Below are 20800 nucleotides of genomic sequence, written 5' to 3'. Positions count from 1 at the left end.
GCATGTAAGATGAGTGCTTTGTAAGTATTTGTGAAATGAGTGAACTAAGTGAACTGACATCCTATTTCCATTAAATTGGTAAGCAAATAGAAACATAGATGCTAAGCTCTGTAGTTGGTGATGACAATTGAACAGCGCCTCTAGATACCTGGCTTACCGGCGATTGTGACACAGTACGACAAGGACACAACCATAGGGTATGTGGTGTGGCAAAAGTGGGGAGCCTGATCCCTTAAAAGGTCACTAAATTTGAAGGATGATTGAAGGAAAAATGAGTGCAGGAGGGGTGGAAGGGATGTGGCAAATGCCCAGATAAAAGTAACACGACGTGCAGAAACTGCAGAAAGAGATGGAATCTGAGAAACTTTGAGAAGTTCCATTTACTGAAGCACTATCCCAGGATAACTACAGGATTCTATGAAGTAACAGGAATCTATGCACACGTACTGTGAATGGCAACTAGCCATATAATTTGTAATGAGTAAGTATAGACCTGTACCTTCTGGTCACTTATCCATAGAAACAGGAAGGGTTGTTTCAAAGAGGGACTTTGTGTGAAGCCTTCTGTGACTTACACACAGGGTCCTGGGACCTCGCTCCACATCCCCTACTCTAGTTGTGCAGAGTCCACGTGGGTGGACTGAGAGATGTGATGTCACCTTGACCATGGATCTCATTGGCTTTTCAAAGTGACTGTTGGCAGATTGGCTGCTGCGAGACCTGCTCCAGTCTCTGATTGGATGACAGGTTCAGGCACCCCTCCCCCTTCTTGCTACTTTCCTACAGGGGACCCGTTGCTTGGCAAGAGATTGCTTGGCTTCGTCCAGCTGAGTGGATGGCCTTACCTCTGTGAAGTGGAAACACCGTGCTAAGACAGCCTTGTGCTTTCACCTGTCACTCCCATTTCACGACCGACCACTCGGAGTTGTTCCAGTTGCTCATCCAAGTGTGTCTTGAGACTAGGCTATAGGCTGGCACTGCAGCCACACACCGCAGACAAGAAGGTGCACAAGTTTTCCATCTGGAAGCTCCCTTTAGAGGGGTCAGGAAAGAAAAGTCACTGTTAATATTCCAAATTTAGAAATCACTTATCTTGGCAATGTTCTGAAGTTCTAGAAAGCAAGTAACTTATCTCAGTTTACTAAGTGGGAGAGTAACCCATAACCTCAGACACCTACCTGCTTGGAGTAACCCTCAGCAGTCTGGGGACAAGTGCCTTGACATGCACTCCAGAGCGCGCCTCTTGCTAGAAAGAGACTTCCGTGAGTTCAAGGAAAACAATTTTGAGGCAAGTACTGGGCAGTAAAGGGATGTATTTCACTGTGTAATCACTTTTAAGAAGCAATTTGTGTTTGTTATACAAGTCACACTTTAGTTAAACCTAATTTGCCACTACAGTATTGTTATTTAATGAACCTATTTCACTGTACTAATATATTTCATAATAAAATTATTATTACGTACAAGTAATGATGGTTGACACTATTGAACACATTGTACTGAGTATGTCTGTGAATTTAAGCTCCAAACACCAGTGTCTCTCAAGTAATGCCCATTAATTATAATACTATGACATGAGTAATAATTAATTTTAACCACTAGAAACCTAAGCCTCCAGAAATATTCAATGAAGATGTGGCCCCAGGATTCCATACCATGTTTCCTGACATCAAAATCCTTGCTCTTAATCCCTGTGTTTCATTACTCACTGTCTCATGCACATGTGGCAGCATAACACATAGAGGCCTTCCCTTTACCATTTTAACACAGAGGAAGGCAATACTCTTTGCCCCAAATGCCACCAAGGTTTTGGACTGACGTATGGAGAATGAAAATGGAAGAGGGAGAAAAGAGGGTGTGCTTAAGGGAAAGGGTGGAAAGCCATCCTTAGAAGGAGGCTATGGAGTACTACCCGCAGTTGCTTCAAGGTGTAGTTCAGTGGCATTGTTCGTTTTTTACCTGTGCTCTAAACATACTACCTTCACTGGAGATATTAGAAACATTTACTCAGTCCAACAACAAACATACCAGAGGCATTGATCCAGCATTTAATGTTTCTGCTCAGCCTAAATTTTGTAGTTCTCTAGTCAAAGAGAATCCAATAAAGGGATCTGTAAATACAGGTAATAGAGATGTACTGTTCATTTTGACAAACACCTACATACTTAATAATATGCCCATTATTAGAAACATTGATTGAGTGTATTTCATGTATTTCTCAACATAATTGGTAAGGTTTTCTATGAAATACATTCTTATCCCTCCTTTGGAACAATACCTCAAATTTTTAGGAAAAAATTATTTTTATATGGAATTGTAGTTTTGGATTTTTTCTTAATAAAAATTTCCCTATTTCTCTTCCATATAGCATTTATACAGCTTTACGATAGCTTTACTTTGAAGCACATATGCTTTCCAACTCATTTCTTCTTTTTTAAAGTGAATCTTAAATTTGCTTTGACTTACGTGGACAGTATATGAGTCACACACACCAATATCTTGGCCTTCTAGTCCTACTTATGATTTCCACACTTATGATTTATTTTTATGTACTGTTGCATATTTTTTCTGGAATCTATTTTAACTTCTTTGTAATAAGACATTTCCTCAGATCGGCAAATAAATAAACTTATCAAAAAAAGAAAGATGAGAAGTTTTGGAATTCAGTGTTACCTGGTATACCATGGTATACATACTTAAACTTATTATGTGCTTTAACTCTGTTTTTAAATTAAAGGGTATTACTGCTTTTCCTGTAAGTGAAGATATGATGAAATGGGAAGCTGAAATTGAAGGTCTACAAAATTCATTGTGGCATGGTTTGTGTTTTCAAAAACAATGTATTATTTAAAAGTCCTTATACCATTAATTGCCTATCTTCCTCATACATATAATAAGCTTGCATTATTTTCTGGAATTCTTCTTTATATGCATATAAAGTTGGCATTGTATCAATCATCTAGAATTCTAAAAGCATTCACATGTTATTATTTCGTAATATGGCTTATTTTTTGCCATTTTTCAACACAGATGGAAATTTGGGATTTGTACTTTCATTTTTGTTAAATCTTAATGTTATAAGCAGACAGCAATGAAGTATTATCAATTGAGAATATCTTCTGAATGTTTTCTGTGAGATTAGAAAATAGGTATCAAAATTACTATTGGCTTAAAAATACCACAGTTACTTCTCAATTTTTCCATTAAAATTTTCCCCCAAATTTTCATAAATCCAGTTCTCAAAAAGGCTGGGTCGCTATAAACTCTAATGACTATGTTTTCTTCCCATTATGAAAACATTCCTTGAGTGAGGTAGAGGAGACAACCCCATAAGCTGATAATTACACAAATGTAATATGTGCTTTTGGATTTTGAATAGGATGCTGAGGAGGGAGTGATTAGTTAGTTATGCCTGAGGTAATCAGGAATGTCTTCCCCAAGAGATAACATTTAAAGTGACTCCTGAAGAATGTGTAAGAATTTGCTAGGTTCAGAAGAAGAAAATTCAGGCTGTAGACAAGGAAAGGATCAGTGTGTTCTGGGAACAGTATTCAGTCAATATAAGATACACAGCTGAGAGCAGATATAGGAGGTGGAGGTGGTGGATGGAAAGACTTGTGGGACACAGGCTGAGAATGCCATGTGGTCATATTATGAAGCATGAGTTCTATGATCTGAAGAATGCTATACATTCTATGAAACAATTGACTTAAAGGTGTAACTGTGGGGAAGCTAATCAGGATAGTCAGTGTTAATCAGGTTAGTCAGTCCAACACAATACTTTACTTAAAAAGTTTATTTCTATATTACAGGATTAGTTCTCCACCTGACAATTAATTTTACATCGGAGTATAACTTCGCCCCTCCAGTTGTAAAATTTGAAACAGTTCCTTTTCATCCAAATGGTAAGGACTTAAAAGAGATTTTTATCATCATGGGCTTTGTCCCTATTGTCCTTAATCCTTATATAGGTAATAATCATGTTTTTAGAGCAACTCTGTCATGATTATAAAAGTAAGAATGTTCATTGGGTAGAATATGAAAAGGCAGACAAAAATGACAATTATCTTGAATCCTAATGCAAAGACATGCTACTCTCAAGGTTTTGTCAAATTTACTTCCTTTCTTCTATGTGTATATTTTTCTATGTAGTCGAGGTACTATGTATAAAGTTTTGCATCTAGCTTTTTTTATCTACAATTACATATTTTACCTGCATTATTAAACATTCTTAAAAATATCATTTTAAATGCATCAATAATACATGTAACCATTCCTATATTGTTCAATATTTTAGTTGGATATACTTTTTCATTATTATAAAAAAGGATACACTGGACAAATTAACATTTTAGAAAAATGTAGGTAACATTGCTACATTACACAAATTATGAACAAAGTGAATTCCTAAAGGATCAAAAATCTAAAAATTTTAAATGCTAGAAAGAAAGGAAATATGATATAATTTTCTATAGTCTTGTTTAGAAAGACTTTTCTAAGTATGATAAAACCCAGAAACTATGGGCAAATTATGACACATTAAACTACATAAACGTCAAAACTTCTCTACAGCCTGGCATGTTACAAACAGATAAGAGACATTGACTTTCACAAGTTGATGAAAAATATTCGTGATGCATATAACCCAATATGTATACCATATAAAGAACACTGTAAATCAAAAAAAGAACATAAAGCAATAAAAAAATAAACAAAGGCTATAAGCAAACAGTGGATGGAAGAAAAATAACAAAAATAAACATAAAAACATGCTTGATATCACTAGTAAGACGATAAATGCAAATTAAAGCAAAAAATATTATGATTCATCTCTTATGATTAAAAAATGTTAACAGATAATATACAATTTTAGTAGGGTTGGGTACACATCATTCTATTGTTTCTCTGACATAATGGTAACCTTTGGGGAAATCAATTTGATAGTTTCTAATCAGATATAAAACACATATAGCCCTAAATCTTTATGAAACCATGTTTATAAATTATTGTGTAGAAATAGGAACACAATTATACAAGAAGAATATGTTATGTTTAAAGATATTTATTTATTCCAATGGCAATGTTGGAAATGGGAAAAATGAAAATAGCCTCAGTATCCACTATTATAGGAACTTTTAAGTGAAATATCCTACAGTAATGTGGATTGTTTTAACATAACAAGGAAGAGCTATGGACACTAGACATTTTGGTTATTACCATATCCCTATAATCTTCACTGCCTGATACATAGCAGGTACACATAATGGGTATTCAGATTTTTTCAAATAAATATTTATGTCTGGAAATACATTGACAATTCACTGTTAAATGAAAAAACACATAAAGAAATAAAATGTAAAGTGTGATTTCATTTAATAAACACACGTGTGTACATATGTATATTTGTGTGTATGTGTTTTTGTATACACCAACTGGCAAAAATTTGGAAAATGGAATTAATAGGTAGGGAAACACTTGTATTTTACTTTATATTCTTGTATGTAATTTTATTTTTCCCCATTGCATCATAAATTTTGTAATAATAACTTATTTTTGAAATTCATAACACATAATGAATTACAACTAAGTGCCTTTATTTGTTTCAAATACTTAGGAGTAGAATTACTGCATTAAATGTAATAAGAGGATATTTTTATCCCCCAGCCCTCACTCCTCCCACTTTCATAAAGGAGAAGGAACTTCCTTCTCTAGGAGGGAAAACTATGAAGACTCATGATGGCTCTTGTATTCATCTTTCACACCTCCCAGGAGAAGTCACTTATCTGATTAGGAAAATGGGAGAAGAATTGAGCTGGTGTGGTCCAACACTTTCTCAGCACTTTCTTTCTGACCATCCTGACCTTAGAAAGGGTGCAGTCTCTCTTTCTCCAGGCAGGAACCTTAAGCAGGCCTCTAGTTTGGTTAACTTAAAACCAGGGGTACAATAGTGCAGCAGCACAATTAAAGCTGTAGATCAAGTGCATGCTTATGTACAGAAGAGCTGATGTTTTCTACTTCCATCTTTTAACACTGTGCTCTATTTCATAACTTAATATATATAAATTTAAAAAGAGAGGAACATTACCTGTTAGCTACCAAACATCAAAAGATTACTATGTGCAGATTTAAGTCTTTAGATATATGTGTATAAAGTCAAATTGCCTTTTCATATTATTTGCATTCTCACCAGAAAGTGTACATAAATTTCTCATTTTAACACATTCCAATTCTGGGCATTGAAACTTTAGAGAAATTTTTTGCCAATTTGATAAGAATCTTGCCATTATTTTAATGAGCACTTCTTTCAATACTTGTAAAGTTAACATTTTTTATGTTTATTGATTATCTTCTCTATTTTGTGACTTGTCTGATATAATTGAAATGTTATCACATTGATCTAGATATTGTCAATAGGACTGTCCATATTGACAGTGCATTAGGTCTCTCCTTACTCACGGACCTTGCCTTCCGCAGAGAGTGAACTAAGTGACTACAACTGAAAATGTTCAGCTTTGTCCTTTGTTTCTGATAGTGCTAGCTACTCTCTCTTTTTTAATATTTCTCCTAATTTATCATTAATTCTAAATTTTGTTTATGCATTTTTAATGTCTGGGATTCTAAAATTTTTATGTAGTAACATCTATTATTGAGGTTTTTGCAATTGTATTGAAGTTTACATGACCCTCCCCCTAAACAAAACAAAATTGTCTTTTTATTTTTCTTCTAGTCATTTTACAGTTTTATTTTTCATATTTAACTCCACTCTTTTTTTTAAACACTAAACAAGTCAATTAACTGTGCTAGGGCATGGGCCAAGCTTCTGTATATCTTTCCAACCTAATATAACAGACCATAGCTAGAGGGAAGTTTTGTCTAATCCTCAATGTGAGGACTCCATGTCTGAGTCTAAGGCATTTATTTACTCTGTTTGTCATCATCTCCAGCCAGTGGGAAGGGGAAAGAGAAAAAGAAGAGGGAAAAACAGCTTCCTTAGAAAAAATCCAGAAATGTCACACTTACGTTTATAGCTCATGATAAAAACCAAATAACAGGCTACCTCTTGCTACAGCAGAAGCTATGAAAACAGCACAGGCATCCATGCACTCAGCCAAAACAATGTGGGGGACAGAGGGAACCAGGAGCGGGCATAGTGTTTCTTATTACAGAGAGAAGGAATAGAAGAAAGGAAGAGTAGCTGCAAATAATTTTCCTGGCTTATTATTTTGATGTTCATAAGTTTTAAATATTAATTTTATTACTCATACATCACTATTAATGTATTATTTTAATACAGTAAACCCACATACTGGTCAGCCCTGTATAGATTTTTTGGACAACCCTCGTAAATGGAACACAAGCTATACCCTGAGCAGCATCTTGCTTGCCTTACAGGTAAGAACAGCTTTAATATGATGCTCTCTTTAATACTTGTAATTACCCCAGTAATTCAAAATATAAGGATTAAAATGTGCAATGCATATTTATATATTTAAAGGATATTAGAAGACTTACTTAAGTCAACGTTTCTATATCAAGACTACGAAGTAGAACAAGTTATAAAAACTATTAATTTAAGGTAAAATTGATAGCAAAGCCCTTTACAACGCAAGAGTACATATTTTATAAAAGAAGAACTAAATTATTTGGCTATTTTCAGTTCTAAAAATGCAGTTTTAGATTTTCTGTTGGCTCCTAACTTTGTTTTCTGTTCATACTGACAGTCCTTCAGGTCTCTCTTTAGTCATGGACCTTGCCTTCCGCAGAGAGTGAACCAAGTGGCTACAACTTAAAATGTTCAGCTTTGTCCTTTGTTTCTGATAGTGCTAGCTACTCACTCTTTTTACATGCTCACATCAAACCCAGTGAACAATTAAGCCAGAGATTTTCTCCTCTCCTCAGATGGATGCCTATTTCGCAAATGCCACCTTAACCCCTTGGACCCACAGTCCTTAGAAGCATGCCTCAGTGTTGGGTTATTCATAACCCTTGAAAACCCTGCTTTCTCATCCCAAGGTAAAATAAATTATTTCAGTGGCATTTGCTTTGACCACTTAGATTGGCTTAGAAATATTCCATTCGTGGACCTAATTATCATTCATGTATCTGAAGATAAACTATTAGATATTGATTATCTGAATGCTTAGAGGATAAAGTATTCTGGCTTAATTGAGTTTTCTCAACATAGAATTTATTTCTCCCATTTCTTTTGAAAATCAAGCAATAGTTTATTTGCTAGGTAGTCATCTTAATATATTGAGGAAAATGTATAATTTTTTAAAGATTCAACATTCACTTTATTCATTCATTCTACCCATACGTATTGAGCATCCACCTATGCAAGAAACATCCACCTGTTTGGGGAAATAAGTATTTGAGCAAAAACTTTGAGGAAGTGAGTGAGTGTGATATGCAGATATCTGAGGTTGATCTTTTTTTTTTTTGCAGTTTTGGGCCGGGACTGGGTTTGAACCTGCCATGCCACCTCCAGCACGAGGGGCTGGTGCCCTACTCCTTTAAGCCACAGGCACCATCCAAGGTTGATCTTTTGGTTTCTTTCAAATTGAGACACATTACTATCTCTTATACCTAAACTACAATCTGCACTAGAATAGTAAAACTGGATGATTCCAAAGTATAATGAATAAGGGCAAACCAGAATGAACTGGTTAAAATTTTAAATTGCAGAAAATTTTTAAAAGTAATTGGAGCTATGAAATTAGAATTCTTTCCTTCATGTCCTGATGCTTCCATATGATACCTTTGTACCACTAGAGAAGATTATTCAATTCTCAATTTCTTTTTAAGGAAAACGTGATTGCTATTAATTGCATCCTCATGTGACTGGTGAGAATGAAGTTAATGCATGTAAAGTACTTAGAACTAGGCAAGGTCCAAGAAAAAAAAAATCACTAGTTGATACAGATTGTGTATCCCTTACCCTAAATGCTTGGGACCAGAAGACTTTCAGATTTCAGACTTTTTCAAATTTTAGAATATGTGCATTATACCTACCTACCAGTTGAGCCTCTCAAATCCAAGAATCTGAAATCTAAAATCCTCCAATGAGCATTTACTCTGAGCTTCATTTTGGACTCAAAAAGTTTCAGAGTTTGCAGCATTTCAGATCCCTGATTTTCAGATTTGGGATGCTCAACCTGTGCTTAGTTCTTATTATGATTGTTCTTACTATTAAACAGAAAGTGACAGCAGCATGTTGCCAAATATGTTATGGAAAGCCAGTCATTTGACTTTTTATTTCTTAAATACATTAATAAAATAAATATGCCTAAATTACACAAGTTTTTAAGTCAATAGAAAGGAAAAGAAAATCACCGATGATTGTAAATAAAACCCCTAACTCTGCTGTTGTTACCATTTCCTTCTGATCTTTGCTCCTGTATTCCCATTTAAAATCTTCCAGTGGTTAGTCCCACATTTTTTTGCCTGGTAAACAATCTACTCCTCACACCTGGACTTCTGGCTCTTCCTAAATTGCACCATGCAATCTCACTCCCATATACATCTTCATCCTCTTCTGCACTCACATTGCTTGGTCCAAATGAGGTCCAAAAGCATTTATAGAATTCTAAAGTCTAAAGTTACAAACCCAAGCAAGTCTTAGATCTCAAAAAAATGCTCGGTCCAGTTTCCCATATGACATATGCCATTTTCTCCTCTTTTTCAGTCTGTCCAGCAAGCCACTGTTCACATTGTAAGAGCCAGATCAAACAAGCCTTCCTCTGGGATACATTTTCTGATTTCTTTTCCAAAGTAGAATTGATGGTTTTGGCTTTGGGAGAGCATGCTTTGTGACACACCCAATGAGATCCTACGCCAGTTTCTGTCAGAGTACTGTAGCACTGTGATGCACACACTGTTTCCTTATCTGTCTCTCCTATTGGACTACAAACTCCCCAAATCAAGAAACAGATCTAGTTCATCTCTGATTCCCCAGTACCTACCTAGGACAATGCTGACATTTGGTAGGCACTAAATAAAAGAAATGAATGGGTAAACCTGAATGTTTACATTATGGCACAGATACAGCCATGTATAATTTAACAATGGGGATATGTTCTGGAAAATGTATCATTAGGCATTCTTGTCATGGTATGAAGATCACAGCAATGTACTTACACAAAGCTACAGGGTGTAGCCTGTTACTCCTGTAGCAATGTACTTACACAAAGTAAGTACAAACCTATACAGCACATTACTATATTTAATACTGTAGACCACTGTAACACATGGTATTTGTGTATCTAAACATATCTAAATATAGGAAAGGTACAGAATATAGAATATATAAATTCTAATTTTACATTATAATATACAGTATTATAATCTTATGGGACCACTATCATATATGTGGTCTCTCACTGACTGAAACATTAAATGGTGCATGACCATACATAAGTTGTGTGGCCTGTTTTTCTTCACTTGTTTTTTGTTTTGTTTTGTTTTGTTTGAGACAGAGTGTCACTGTGTCACCCTTGGTAGAGTGCTGTGGCGTCACAGCTCACAGCAACCTCAAACTCTTGGGCTTAAGTGACACTCTTGCCTCAGCCTCCCAAGTAACTGGGACTACAGGTGCTGCCACTATGCCCAGCTGTATTTTGGTTGCAGTTGTCATAGTTGTTTAGCAGGCCCAGGCTGGGCTCGAACCCACCAGCCTCAGTGTAAGTGGCCAGTGCCCTAGTCACTGAGCTATGGGCGCTGAGCCTTTTTCACTTGTTTTATAGAAGGTAATTTCCATATGATTAAAATCGCTATTTTAATGGCTATTCAATTGTCCTTTGAAACTCAGTGTGCTGCCCTACTAAACCTTCTACACTGATGGAAATGTCCAGTATCTTCACTGTCACAGACAATAGCCACTAATCACAGGTGGCTACTGAGCACTTGAAATGTGGCCAGTGTGACTGAGGGACTGAGATTTTATTTAATGTTAATTATTTTAAATATAAATTTAATGGCTACTTGTGACTAGTGTCTACTAGTCACAATTCGAGTTTAAAGCACAATTACTGAGTACTTCCTTTTCAACAACACATGAAGTACATTTCCAAGGGGATGGTACCTGAAATACTTAAAATATTTTGAAGTCTAAATAAACCTACTATCAATCATCACCTAAAATTTTAATAATCTTAATTTCTTTGCAAACTTGTATTTCCATATATAATGCAAAGGTAAATATCAACAGCCATCCATAGAATAAATTCCAAATTCATGGGCATTGATTAATTGGATATTATAAAATATATCTACAGATAGTTTTTATTGGTTTCACATTTTTGAATCTATCCCCTAGAGCGCTTTCATGCTGCCACATGACTAATTTAAACATTAGACATTTATTTTTTACTATTTTGGCAGGATGTCTGATTTTGACTTTTTAACGCATACCTTATATTCCAGTTCTTTAAAATCATTAAATATCCTTAACAGCTTATGTACACATTATGTAAATAGGTCTTAGGCATTATTGTTAATGAGAAGAATCTTGAATAAACTTTACCAGATGTTCCTCCTTAAATAATATGATCTCTCCAGACAAAGACCAAAAACTTGCTCTTAAAGATAAGTTTCATCTGCTTTCTACACACTTTGAAAGCTACAGTGCAACCCATAGTAAATCCTTATTTAAGTGGTTGTAATATTCTTGGAAATATAGCCCAATGTGTTTTTCAAACAGGAAAATTCAAGTAACAGCAGAAAATTCTTCTTATTTTTGAAATATCAGATTTCAGATGATTTCTTTCATTAGTGAAATATTCCATTATTTCCATGACTCTAAAGTCATAATTAATCACTGTGACCTGCTTCTACAGTGATCAGGTATTTTGGTATCTTATACCATATTTTATTATATAGTTTATACATTACAACATATAATATTCAAAATACTAAATTACTGAATAAGTATTTACAGTTTGGACTAATATTAACTTTGAGGTGCCATATTAAAAAGCTCATAGTCTAGGAGAACTATTAAGTTTGAGTTGCTACTTATCACTTGTTTTGCCCAGATGGAGAGATACTCCCATAGGCATAATCTTAAAGATGCCCCCCTTAAGACTCCCATCCTCCAGCAATTCAAGGCACTACTGTTAAAGGACCTGCATATGGAATTGTGGTTACTCATCAGCTGTCCTTAAAATAAGAAAATTACCCTGGGCTGTGCAGGTGGGCCCAAGTCATCACATAAATCCCTAACAATACAAAAGGAGGGTGGAAGAGTTGGTTAGAGAAACAGTGGAAGGAGAAAGGACATCAGAAGGTGAAATCAGAGAAATTCCAAGCATATGGAGAATTTGTCACACCACTGCTGGCTCTGATATTCAGGGGTCCAAATGCAAGGACTGGAGAGAGGCTTGGAACTAAGGGTGACTGCTAGCTAACATCCCCCAAGAAAAATGGGACCTCAGTCCTGCAACTGCAAGGAGCGCAATTTAGCCAACCACTTGAGTGAACTTGGAAATAGATTTTTCTCAGACTCTTGTGACAAGAGCCCAACCAGCTGACACCTTGATTTAAGTCTTTTTAAATCTGGAAGAGAAACCAGTCCATCCATACTGGACTTTCCACCTAAAGAAATCTGAGATAATAAACTTGTACTTTTTAAAGCTCCTAATTAGTTACAGCATCAATAGAAAAGTTTTCAGATACCAAATTAATCACTCAGTGATCTACAGAGATATTGAACTGTGTGCAAACAATAGTACATGTATGTGTTTATCTGTAATCTACTGTAAAGTTTTATTTCTTACAATTATAAAATGGAAATTTTTTAATGTACAATTCTTTTTACATATAAATTCAATTTAAATGTATATAATAGGAAAGGATAATCTACAGGAAGGAACTTGGAACTTGCTTTGATCCTATTATTTGGCTCGTAATACAGCCAGGTGTGTTGACTCATACCTGTAATCCTAGCACTTTGGGAGGCTCAGTTAGGAGGATAACTTGAGGTGAGAGGTTTGAGGCAAGTTTGAGCAAGTTTGAGTAGGACAAAAAATAGAAAATACAAAAAATAAAAAATGCTGCCAGGTGTGGTTATGCACGCCTGTAGTCCCAGCTACTCAAGTGGCTGAGACAGGAGGATCACTTGAGTCCAGGAGTTTGTAGTTGCTGTGAGCTATGATGAAGCCACTGTACTCTAGCCGAAGTAACACAGTGAGTCCCCATCTCAAAAAAGAAGGAAAAAACATGATAGATCAATATTTTCTTGAGACTAGAAACTGTGTCTCATGTTATCTTTGTATCTATCTCCAGTAAGCATTCCATAAATATGTGTTGGAAGTTGTACATACTGGTTTATCTTTTTGCTCTAAGAAAAAAGTTTACTTTAAAAATTATATGTTGTGTTTGTTTTCCTGCAGGTTATGCTTTCTAATCCAGTGCTAGAAAATCCAGTGAATTTGAAAGCAGCCCAAATACTGATGAAAGATGAATCCATGTACAGAGCAATAATTCTAAAACTTTTCAACAAACCACTGCGATGTAAGAAGTGCCTACTTATTTTATTTGGCAATTATCAAGATACATTAAACATTTATAGTAAATGAGTGATCTAGCAAACCACTGTTACATAAGAGTGTATTTGAATATTTTCTGTAACATAGTGGTACTAGGATCTTTACTACTATAACTCTTTGTCAAATCAGTGTGATCCTTTCTTAAAATCACCAAAGATTGAACATCCTTTTGGGGAGTGAGTACTGTGACAGAGTCTCACTCTGTCATCCAGTGCTGTAGTAGTCATAGCTCAAAGCAACCTCAAACTCTTGGGCTCAAGCGATCTGCCTATCTCCCTTCCCAGGCAGCTGGAACTACAGGTGCCCACAACAACACCTAGCTAATATTGTTTTCTATTTTTAGCAGAGACATGGCCTCACTCTTGCTCAGGCTGGTCTCAAACTCCTCAGCTCAAGCAATCCACTCACCTCAGCCTCCCATGATTATAGGCATGAGCCACCTTTATATTTTTAAATGTTATGGTCATGTGGATGGATGATGCTAATTGAAACTAGTCTACTCATCATAAAGATGTGACATCTAATTTTAATTGTGCAGTCTATAATGAATATTTCCCAGACTTCACCTATGATGCCCCTGATCTTACTGATTTGTACTTCTTTTCTTCTTGAACCTCTTTTCTTCTTGATTACATAAGGTCAGAATTCTTTTTTTAGTTTCCTCCCCAGGTATCCTTCAAAAAGCCCACGTGGCAATTCTACCTGAAGTCCTTCAGTCTTTCTGCTTTGGTAACCAATGCTTCCTGATACCCTGCGTTTCTGGCCATCAGCTTCTTTCTGAGTCTTAACCCCATTGCTTCCATTGCTTCTGTGCTCTCTTCAGTAAGCACAGCAGAGTCATTGGCTCCCATGTCCAGGGCATTGCCCACAGTGGCAGTAGGGCCCTTAGTGACATAGTTCCTTCCCTTCAACCTGCCCCTCCTCCAACTAGCACACAATAGTCTTACATAGCAGCTGATAGTATTACCTCCCCAGGAAACTGGACTTGTGCTCTTAAGGTGCTTTTTCTCTCTGATTTCCATTATTTCTTTCTCCATTCCCTCTGTAGGATGCCCCCCCAAGTCCTTTAGTGTACACATGTGACCAATTTCAATTGCTCCTCCCATGGGGCTTTTGGCCCCAACACAAGTCAAGCATTGTTGATCAGGCACCTTTCTTGTATGTCCCAACATGCTGTGATTGTTTCAGAGCTCCTCAAACATCCTCTAACAGTTTTGAGGCTGGTTTGTACACAGAGGAATGGTACTGCTTTAATATCACCCCATTTCTGACCTCCAGAGTATTGCAGCATTTGCTGCTATATCCTCTGCACTTGGACTTGTACTGGTACTCAGTAAACACTAATGGAATGAATGAATGATACATGTTGCCTAACCTTTCACTGAGCTCAACAAGTACTATCATTACAAAGAAATAAACTATATAATACAGTTACAGCATATTCTGGTGAATGGCAATTTTAAAAACTGGTTCTAAAGAATATTCTGCACTAAATGATTCTGCAGATACTGGCAGATGTAGGTTTCTCCCAGCACAGAGAAAAGGTTAAGAAGAAACACAAAGAGGAGTCAGCTCTTTCTTTTGTCCTCCACAGGCAGACAGCACCTCTCACCCCTCTCTGTTCTCCAACTTTGCCATCACACCTGACAGAAAAGCTACTCAAATTGCCAAACCATCCAGAAAATAAGAAACAAAGCAAACAGTACTTTGTCAAGTTCTCATTATGTGATTTGATGTGTGTTGCTAAAATATATGGAAATCCAAGACAGTAAATATGTATCAGCTCAATGGGACTGACAGTGCAGCCTAGGGTACCATGCCGAGAATGGTTTTCAGAAGCTTCTCAGGGAGAAAATGCTGTGATACTGCAGAAGCAGCTATGGTTTGGAAATGAGCAAGTGGCAAACTCATTCACTCTATATTAGATGGAAGTTAAGTACTTCAGTGTGGATTTGTGTGGAAAAACCCCATCCATTGAGAATTAATGACTTGTGACCACTTGAAGAAAGGTCTCTACTGGAATACCATGAGAATCCTGTCTCATATCATACTTTAAAATATTAACAAAGACATCCAGAAAAACCATAGAAAGAATTATTATCACATTTTTATTTATTTTTTTTATTTCTGGTTATTGTGAGGGTACAAACAACCAGGTCACAATTTTTGAATTTGTTAGGTAGAATCCCTCTTGTAGTTGTGTCCCATAATCAAAAGGTGTGCCATAGACCCTTACATTGTGCCCTTTAAATGGAAGCATGCCCCCTTCCTCTCCCCTTTCCCTTATTCCTCCTTCCCCCAACTTGAATAGAATTAAGTTTTTCTCCTACGTGGGTATTGTTAGATTGCCTACTGCCTTCATAATAAAATTGAACACATTGGATACTTGCTTTTCCATTCTTGTGATATTTTCCAAGAACAATGTGTTTCAACTCTATGCAGGTTAATACAAAAGATGTAAAGTCACCATCTTCTCTTATAGATGAATAGTATTCCATGGTATACATACACCACAGCTTGTTAATACATTCCTGAGTTGATGGGCATTTAGGTGGTTTCCTCATCTTGGTGATGGTAAATTGAGCTCCAGCAAATGTCTTTATGATAAAATGATTTTTTTTTCTTCTGGGTAGATGCCTAATAATGGAACTGTGGTGATCCTCTAATTTCTAAAATAAAATATTTCCTATTATCCATGTCTTTGTTTTGTTTTATATTTTAGAAGATTTTCAGAAAATATGCTTCTTTTTCCTATTTTTCTACTTATTTTTTATTCTGATTGTTGTCATTTATAATATTGACCTTGCTCAAATACCTAGTGATCTTTCCATTTAGATGATGAGCATATCATGAATAGTTTATTACGAAGATTGGAAGTTCTTGGAAAAGGAAGAGCAATCCACTCCCAAACCTAGAAAAGAAAAGAAATAACAAAAAGTAGATCAGAAATAAGTGAAATTGGGTGGCGCCTGTGGCTCAAAGGAGTAGGGGGCTGGCCCCATATGCCAGAGGTAGCAGGTTCAAACCCAGCCCCAGCCAAAAAAAAAAAAAGAAGAAGAAGAAAGAAAGAAGTGAAATTTAAAACAAAAGAATCATTTGGAAAAATAAGGGGAAAAAAAGCTTATTCTTGGATAAGATAAAATTGATAAATTTTTGACCAGATTAACTAGAAACGGAAAGATAAAATCTCTAATAACCTAAATAAGAAACAAAAAAAGAGGAAATAACAACAGATACCACAGAGGTACAAAAGATGATTTCTGATTATTAAAGAAAACTCTATGCCCAGGAATCTGAAAATGTGAATGAAATGGGCCAGTACCTGGAATCACACCACCTCCCTACAGTTGACCAGGAAGAAACATATCTGTATCAAGCACTAAAATTTCAACAATAAAAAAAAAGTCCCAATGAAAAAAGTCCTGGGCCGATGACTTTATACCACACCTTTACCAAACCTTCACAGAGGCTAAGGCAAGAGAGTCTCTTAAGCCAAACAGTTTGAGGTTGCTGTGAGCTGTGACATCATGGTCCACTATAGAGAGTGACATAGTGAGACTCTGTCTCAAAAAAAAAAAAATTGGAATGTCTGAATATAGGCAAGGCTTGTTAACAGTTTCCTTTCTCTGTAGGGTTATTCAGTAAGAACCTGGCCATTTCTATAGGCTTAACTTTTTCTCCTCAGAGGACCCTTTTAACCTTGTGCTGGTTTGGGGGGGGTAGCTTACACTCTAAGAGCTGGCCAGGGGAGAGAGTCAGAAATCTTGTCTGTTTATTATGATTTATTCCTTTTTCAGTCCCTTACTTACTCCTGTTCTGCTTTGTTTCTAATATTCTCTGGTTCTGAGTCTCTCTGACTCCATTTCTCTGGAGATTAAACATCCTTCCTCCTGCCTGGGCAATAGTGATCTTCTGTCACACAGGATGAGGCTTTGGTGTTGGGACTCTACCGCTCACCCTAGCGCTTTCAGAGTTATCAGCTGCCTTCAATTCCTGCATTGTTTCTCAGGCTCTGAAGTACAAATCCCTGTGCTTTTTTATTGGCATTTTCTCATCATGCTAAATTGAAACTCGTAGGTTTCAAATTTCCATGGCCTGATAAGACAGTTCCCACTTCACATCTGCTTTCCATCTTAAAACATTTTCTTGTCATTTTTCTTTTGCTCTCCTTGAGGTTTTGTACCTAATTTTTATTCCAATATCACCACTTCACTGAGGCTTTGTAAAGAGTGCACAAAAAGCCAAATACTCAATCTCCAAGTAAACCAGAATTCTTTCATATGTTTTCTTTGCAGTGAAAGGTGACGGCCTAAAGTTACCTGAAGATTCACATAAGTGTATTGGGTAAGTCTTTCTTTATAAAGTTTATGTCAATTTATTTACCAAAAGGACTATTGATTTAAACTGTTTATCTTTTTCATCATGAAGATAGTAGAAAAGAAAAGAAAGTACATCTCTTTACCTCTTATAATACCTTTTAGAAAAGAAAGTAGATCTCTTTTCCTCTTAAAATACCTTTTAAAATAATCTTTTCTAGAGGAATGTGGGAAATTATTGAATTCTTTCTAGACTATTGCATTAAAATTAAAAGTAATTTCTTGAACTTGTCTACCTTTTACTTTTATTTTTAAAGAAGAAAAAACATATTGTCAACAAAATGAGCAAAACCTATTAAAGTTCACAAAATTTCAAGCAATTTAGGAGAACATAAGATTCTACAGAAAAATGGGAAGAGTTAGGACTGAAGGCATTGTGCCTCTGGGGAGACACCCTGAGAACATGGCATCAATTCAGCCTTGAACTCCTAAACAAGGTGTAAGTCTAGAACCTCAGATGTGGTTCTGTAGCTTCATAAGCATTCCCATTAGTTTTATTTCGACAGTCAAACAGATGTAGAAAATAGCCAATGAACCAGTATGGAAATAGTGAGCACTTTAGATTATGTTTACTTGACTGGCCCTACATAAAATATAAGTAAAATTAACTTAAGTGGCTTCTGTTTGTGAAATGATATTGAAAAATATCAGGAAGACAAGCATAATCTAGTTATTAGTACACTAGGGTGCAATTCTGTAAAGCAGCAGTCCCCAGCCCCCAGTGTGCAGCCTGCTAGGAATCAGTCTCCACCACCTCCCCTTCTACTCCCCTCATCCTCTGTTCATGGAAACACTGTCTTCAATAAGACTCCGGAACCAGCACACAGGGCAGGAGGTGTGCAGTGGGCAGGCAATAGAGTAAAACTTCATCTGCATGTGCCAGCAGTTCCCCATTGCATCACCACCTGAGATCTGTGCCAGCCACCTCCTCCATCTGTGGAGAAATTATCTATCATGACACCAGTTCCTGGTGCCAAAAGAGTTGAGAATTGCTGCTATAAAGGACATTGCTACTGTAGTCCCAGCTACTTGGGAGGCTGAGGCAAAAGAATTGCTGAAGCCCAAGAGTTTGAGGTTGCTGTGAGCTGTGATGTCATTGCACTCCACTGAGGGTGACAAAGTGAAACTCTTTCTCAAAAAAGAAATTATACCACAATAGGACATTTTCATATTCAAGGGACAGTTATGTTTTACAGGTGCTGAACTAGTACCAGGATGGCCAACAGCTTTGTATCATATTGACACATTTTGTGGGCAGCAATGTCCTTTCCAAAAGACATGACAAAACTCAGGTAGAGTCTGGCCAACTAGGTAGAATATAGTCAGGGGAATCCAGCTGATATTCAGTAATTGAAGGTAATAAACTTGCGCTAATAACTTGGGATATTTGTACATGGTCTTTTGGATACTACTTTCAGGTTATGGGATGAGATTTCAGCTCCTCAGAGAACAACTGCTTGTTCATGTATTTAAAATGCATTCACTGAGCATATGCTCTATGTCAAACATTGTGCCTCAGTGCTGGGGATATGACCCTGAGTAACACATGGTCCCTAACCTCTCAAGATTGAAGCTCTGCTCTAAAGAGCAGACAGTATAAAGAGTAAGCCTGACTGCAGTCTAAAGACCAATGTAGGGAGCATCTTACACCACAGAATGTTGCTGGAAGGCCACAGGGCAAACATCAGGATCATAGCTAAGGGAGGAATGCTGAGGTCAGACTGAACCATATTTAAAATGAATCATATTGAACAAAAACTTCTTCCTCTGTGGCTTTTATTGTTTTCTAGGCTTCCTTTAGAGTCCTTCAATGGAGATTATTGTGCCTGAATATGGTATATTTTTTTTCACAAGACAGTGTGATGACAGTTTCCTTCTTTTTGTCATTGTTGTAGGCTAAATGATCGGTGACAGCATATTGATCACAAGTTTTTTCATACAGGAGATATAATACAGCCTTTGATTTTGTTCCCTCCATTGTCATATGCCAAAGAATTTAATTGGCAAATTAATGTTACTTTAGTATATCATTTAGAAGTCTAAAGCATGGCATGCAGGTCTGGAAGCAATAATGGTAACGATTAATTTATCATCACCACATTTCTACTTAAGTGTGATTACGAAAATAATAACATAATTGAAAAATGTTAGCCTTAAAATTAGGTGTCCATAATTGCTATTTAAATAAATGAATTTATTAGCACTTTCCAAAGTTGAGTCAAATACTTACTTTAAGGTACCTATGATTTACCGATAAAAATTAATGCTAATATACTTGTTCTTTTTTTTAAATTTCTTATAGCATAACTGTGTACATTAATGCAATCATGGGGTACAGTCTGCTGTTTTCATGTACATTTTGGAATACTCTCATCAAACTGGTCAAGATAACCTTCATGTCATTTTCTTAGTTATTGAGTTAAAATGTTCATACTCTGCTTTTAAAAAGATTCACTTGTACCCTTGTAAGATAAACCATAGAGGGGACCCCACCAATATCCCTCCCTCCCCCCATCCACCCCCCACAACTCCCCCTTCCACCCCCTTCCCCTTTCTAAGGCTATAATTAGGTTATGACATTCCTATAAAAGCTATGAATTAGTTTCAAAGTAGGGCTGTGTACATTGGATACTTTTTCTTCCATTCTTGAGATACTTTGCTAAGAAGAACATTTTCCAATTCCATCCATATAAACATGAAGGACGTAAAGTCTCCAGGGCTTTAGGGCTGCACAGTATTTCATGGTGTACATATACCACAATTTATTGATCCATTCGTGGGTCGATGGGCATTTGGGTTTCTTCCATGACCTAGCAATTATGAATTGGGCTGCAATAAACATTCTGATACAAATATCTTTGTTGTAATTCAATTTTTGGT

The 20800-nt window shown here is 36.3% G+C and overlaps 1 protein-coding gene across 1 annotated transcript in view; it reads left to right on the top strand.

Moving 5' to 3' along the window:
- Positions 1-1222: 1222 nt before the first annotated feature.
- The window catches only part of UBE2U (ubiquitin conjugating enzyme E2 U (putative)), a 30913-nt gene continuing 11335 nt past the window's right edge, over positions 1223-20800 (top strand). Inside the window, exons 1-6 of the mRNA XM_012801681.1 lie at positions 1223-1288; positions 2738-2819; positions 3813-3905; positions 7295-7392; positions 13389-13509; positions 17840-17888. Of these exons, the coding sequence (XP_012657135.1) occupies positions 1223-1288; positions 2738-2819; positions 3813-3905; positions 7295-7392; positions 13389-13509; positions 17840-17888 (509 nt within the window). The remainder of the gene's footprint in view (positions 1289-2737; positions 2820-3812; positions 3906-7294; positions 7393-13388; positions 13510-17839; positions 17889-20800) is intronic.

This window comes from Otolemur garnettii, unplaced genomic scaffold (assembly GCF_000181295.1).
Source record: "Otolemur garnettii isolate 467f Iridium unplaced genomic scaffold, OtoGar3 scaffold00010, whole genome shotgun sequence".
Lineage (NCBI taxonomy): Eukaryota > Metazoa > Chordata > Mammalia > Primates > Galagidae > Otolemur > Otolemur garnettii.
Note: the sequence above shows the minus strand (reverse complement) of the source record. Positions and strands in the feature narration are given on the sequence as shown.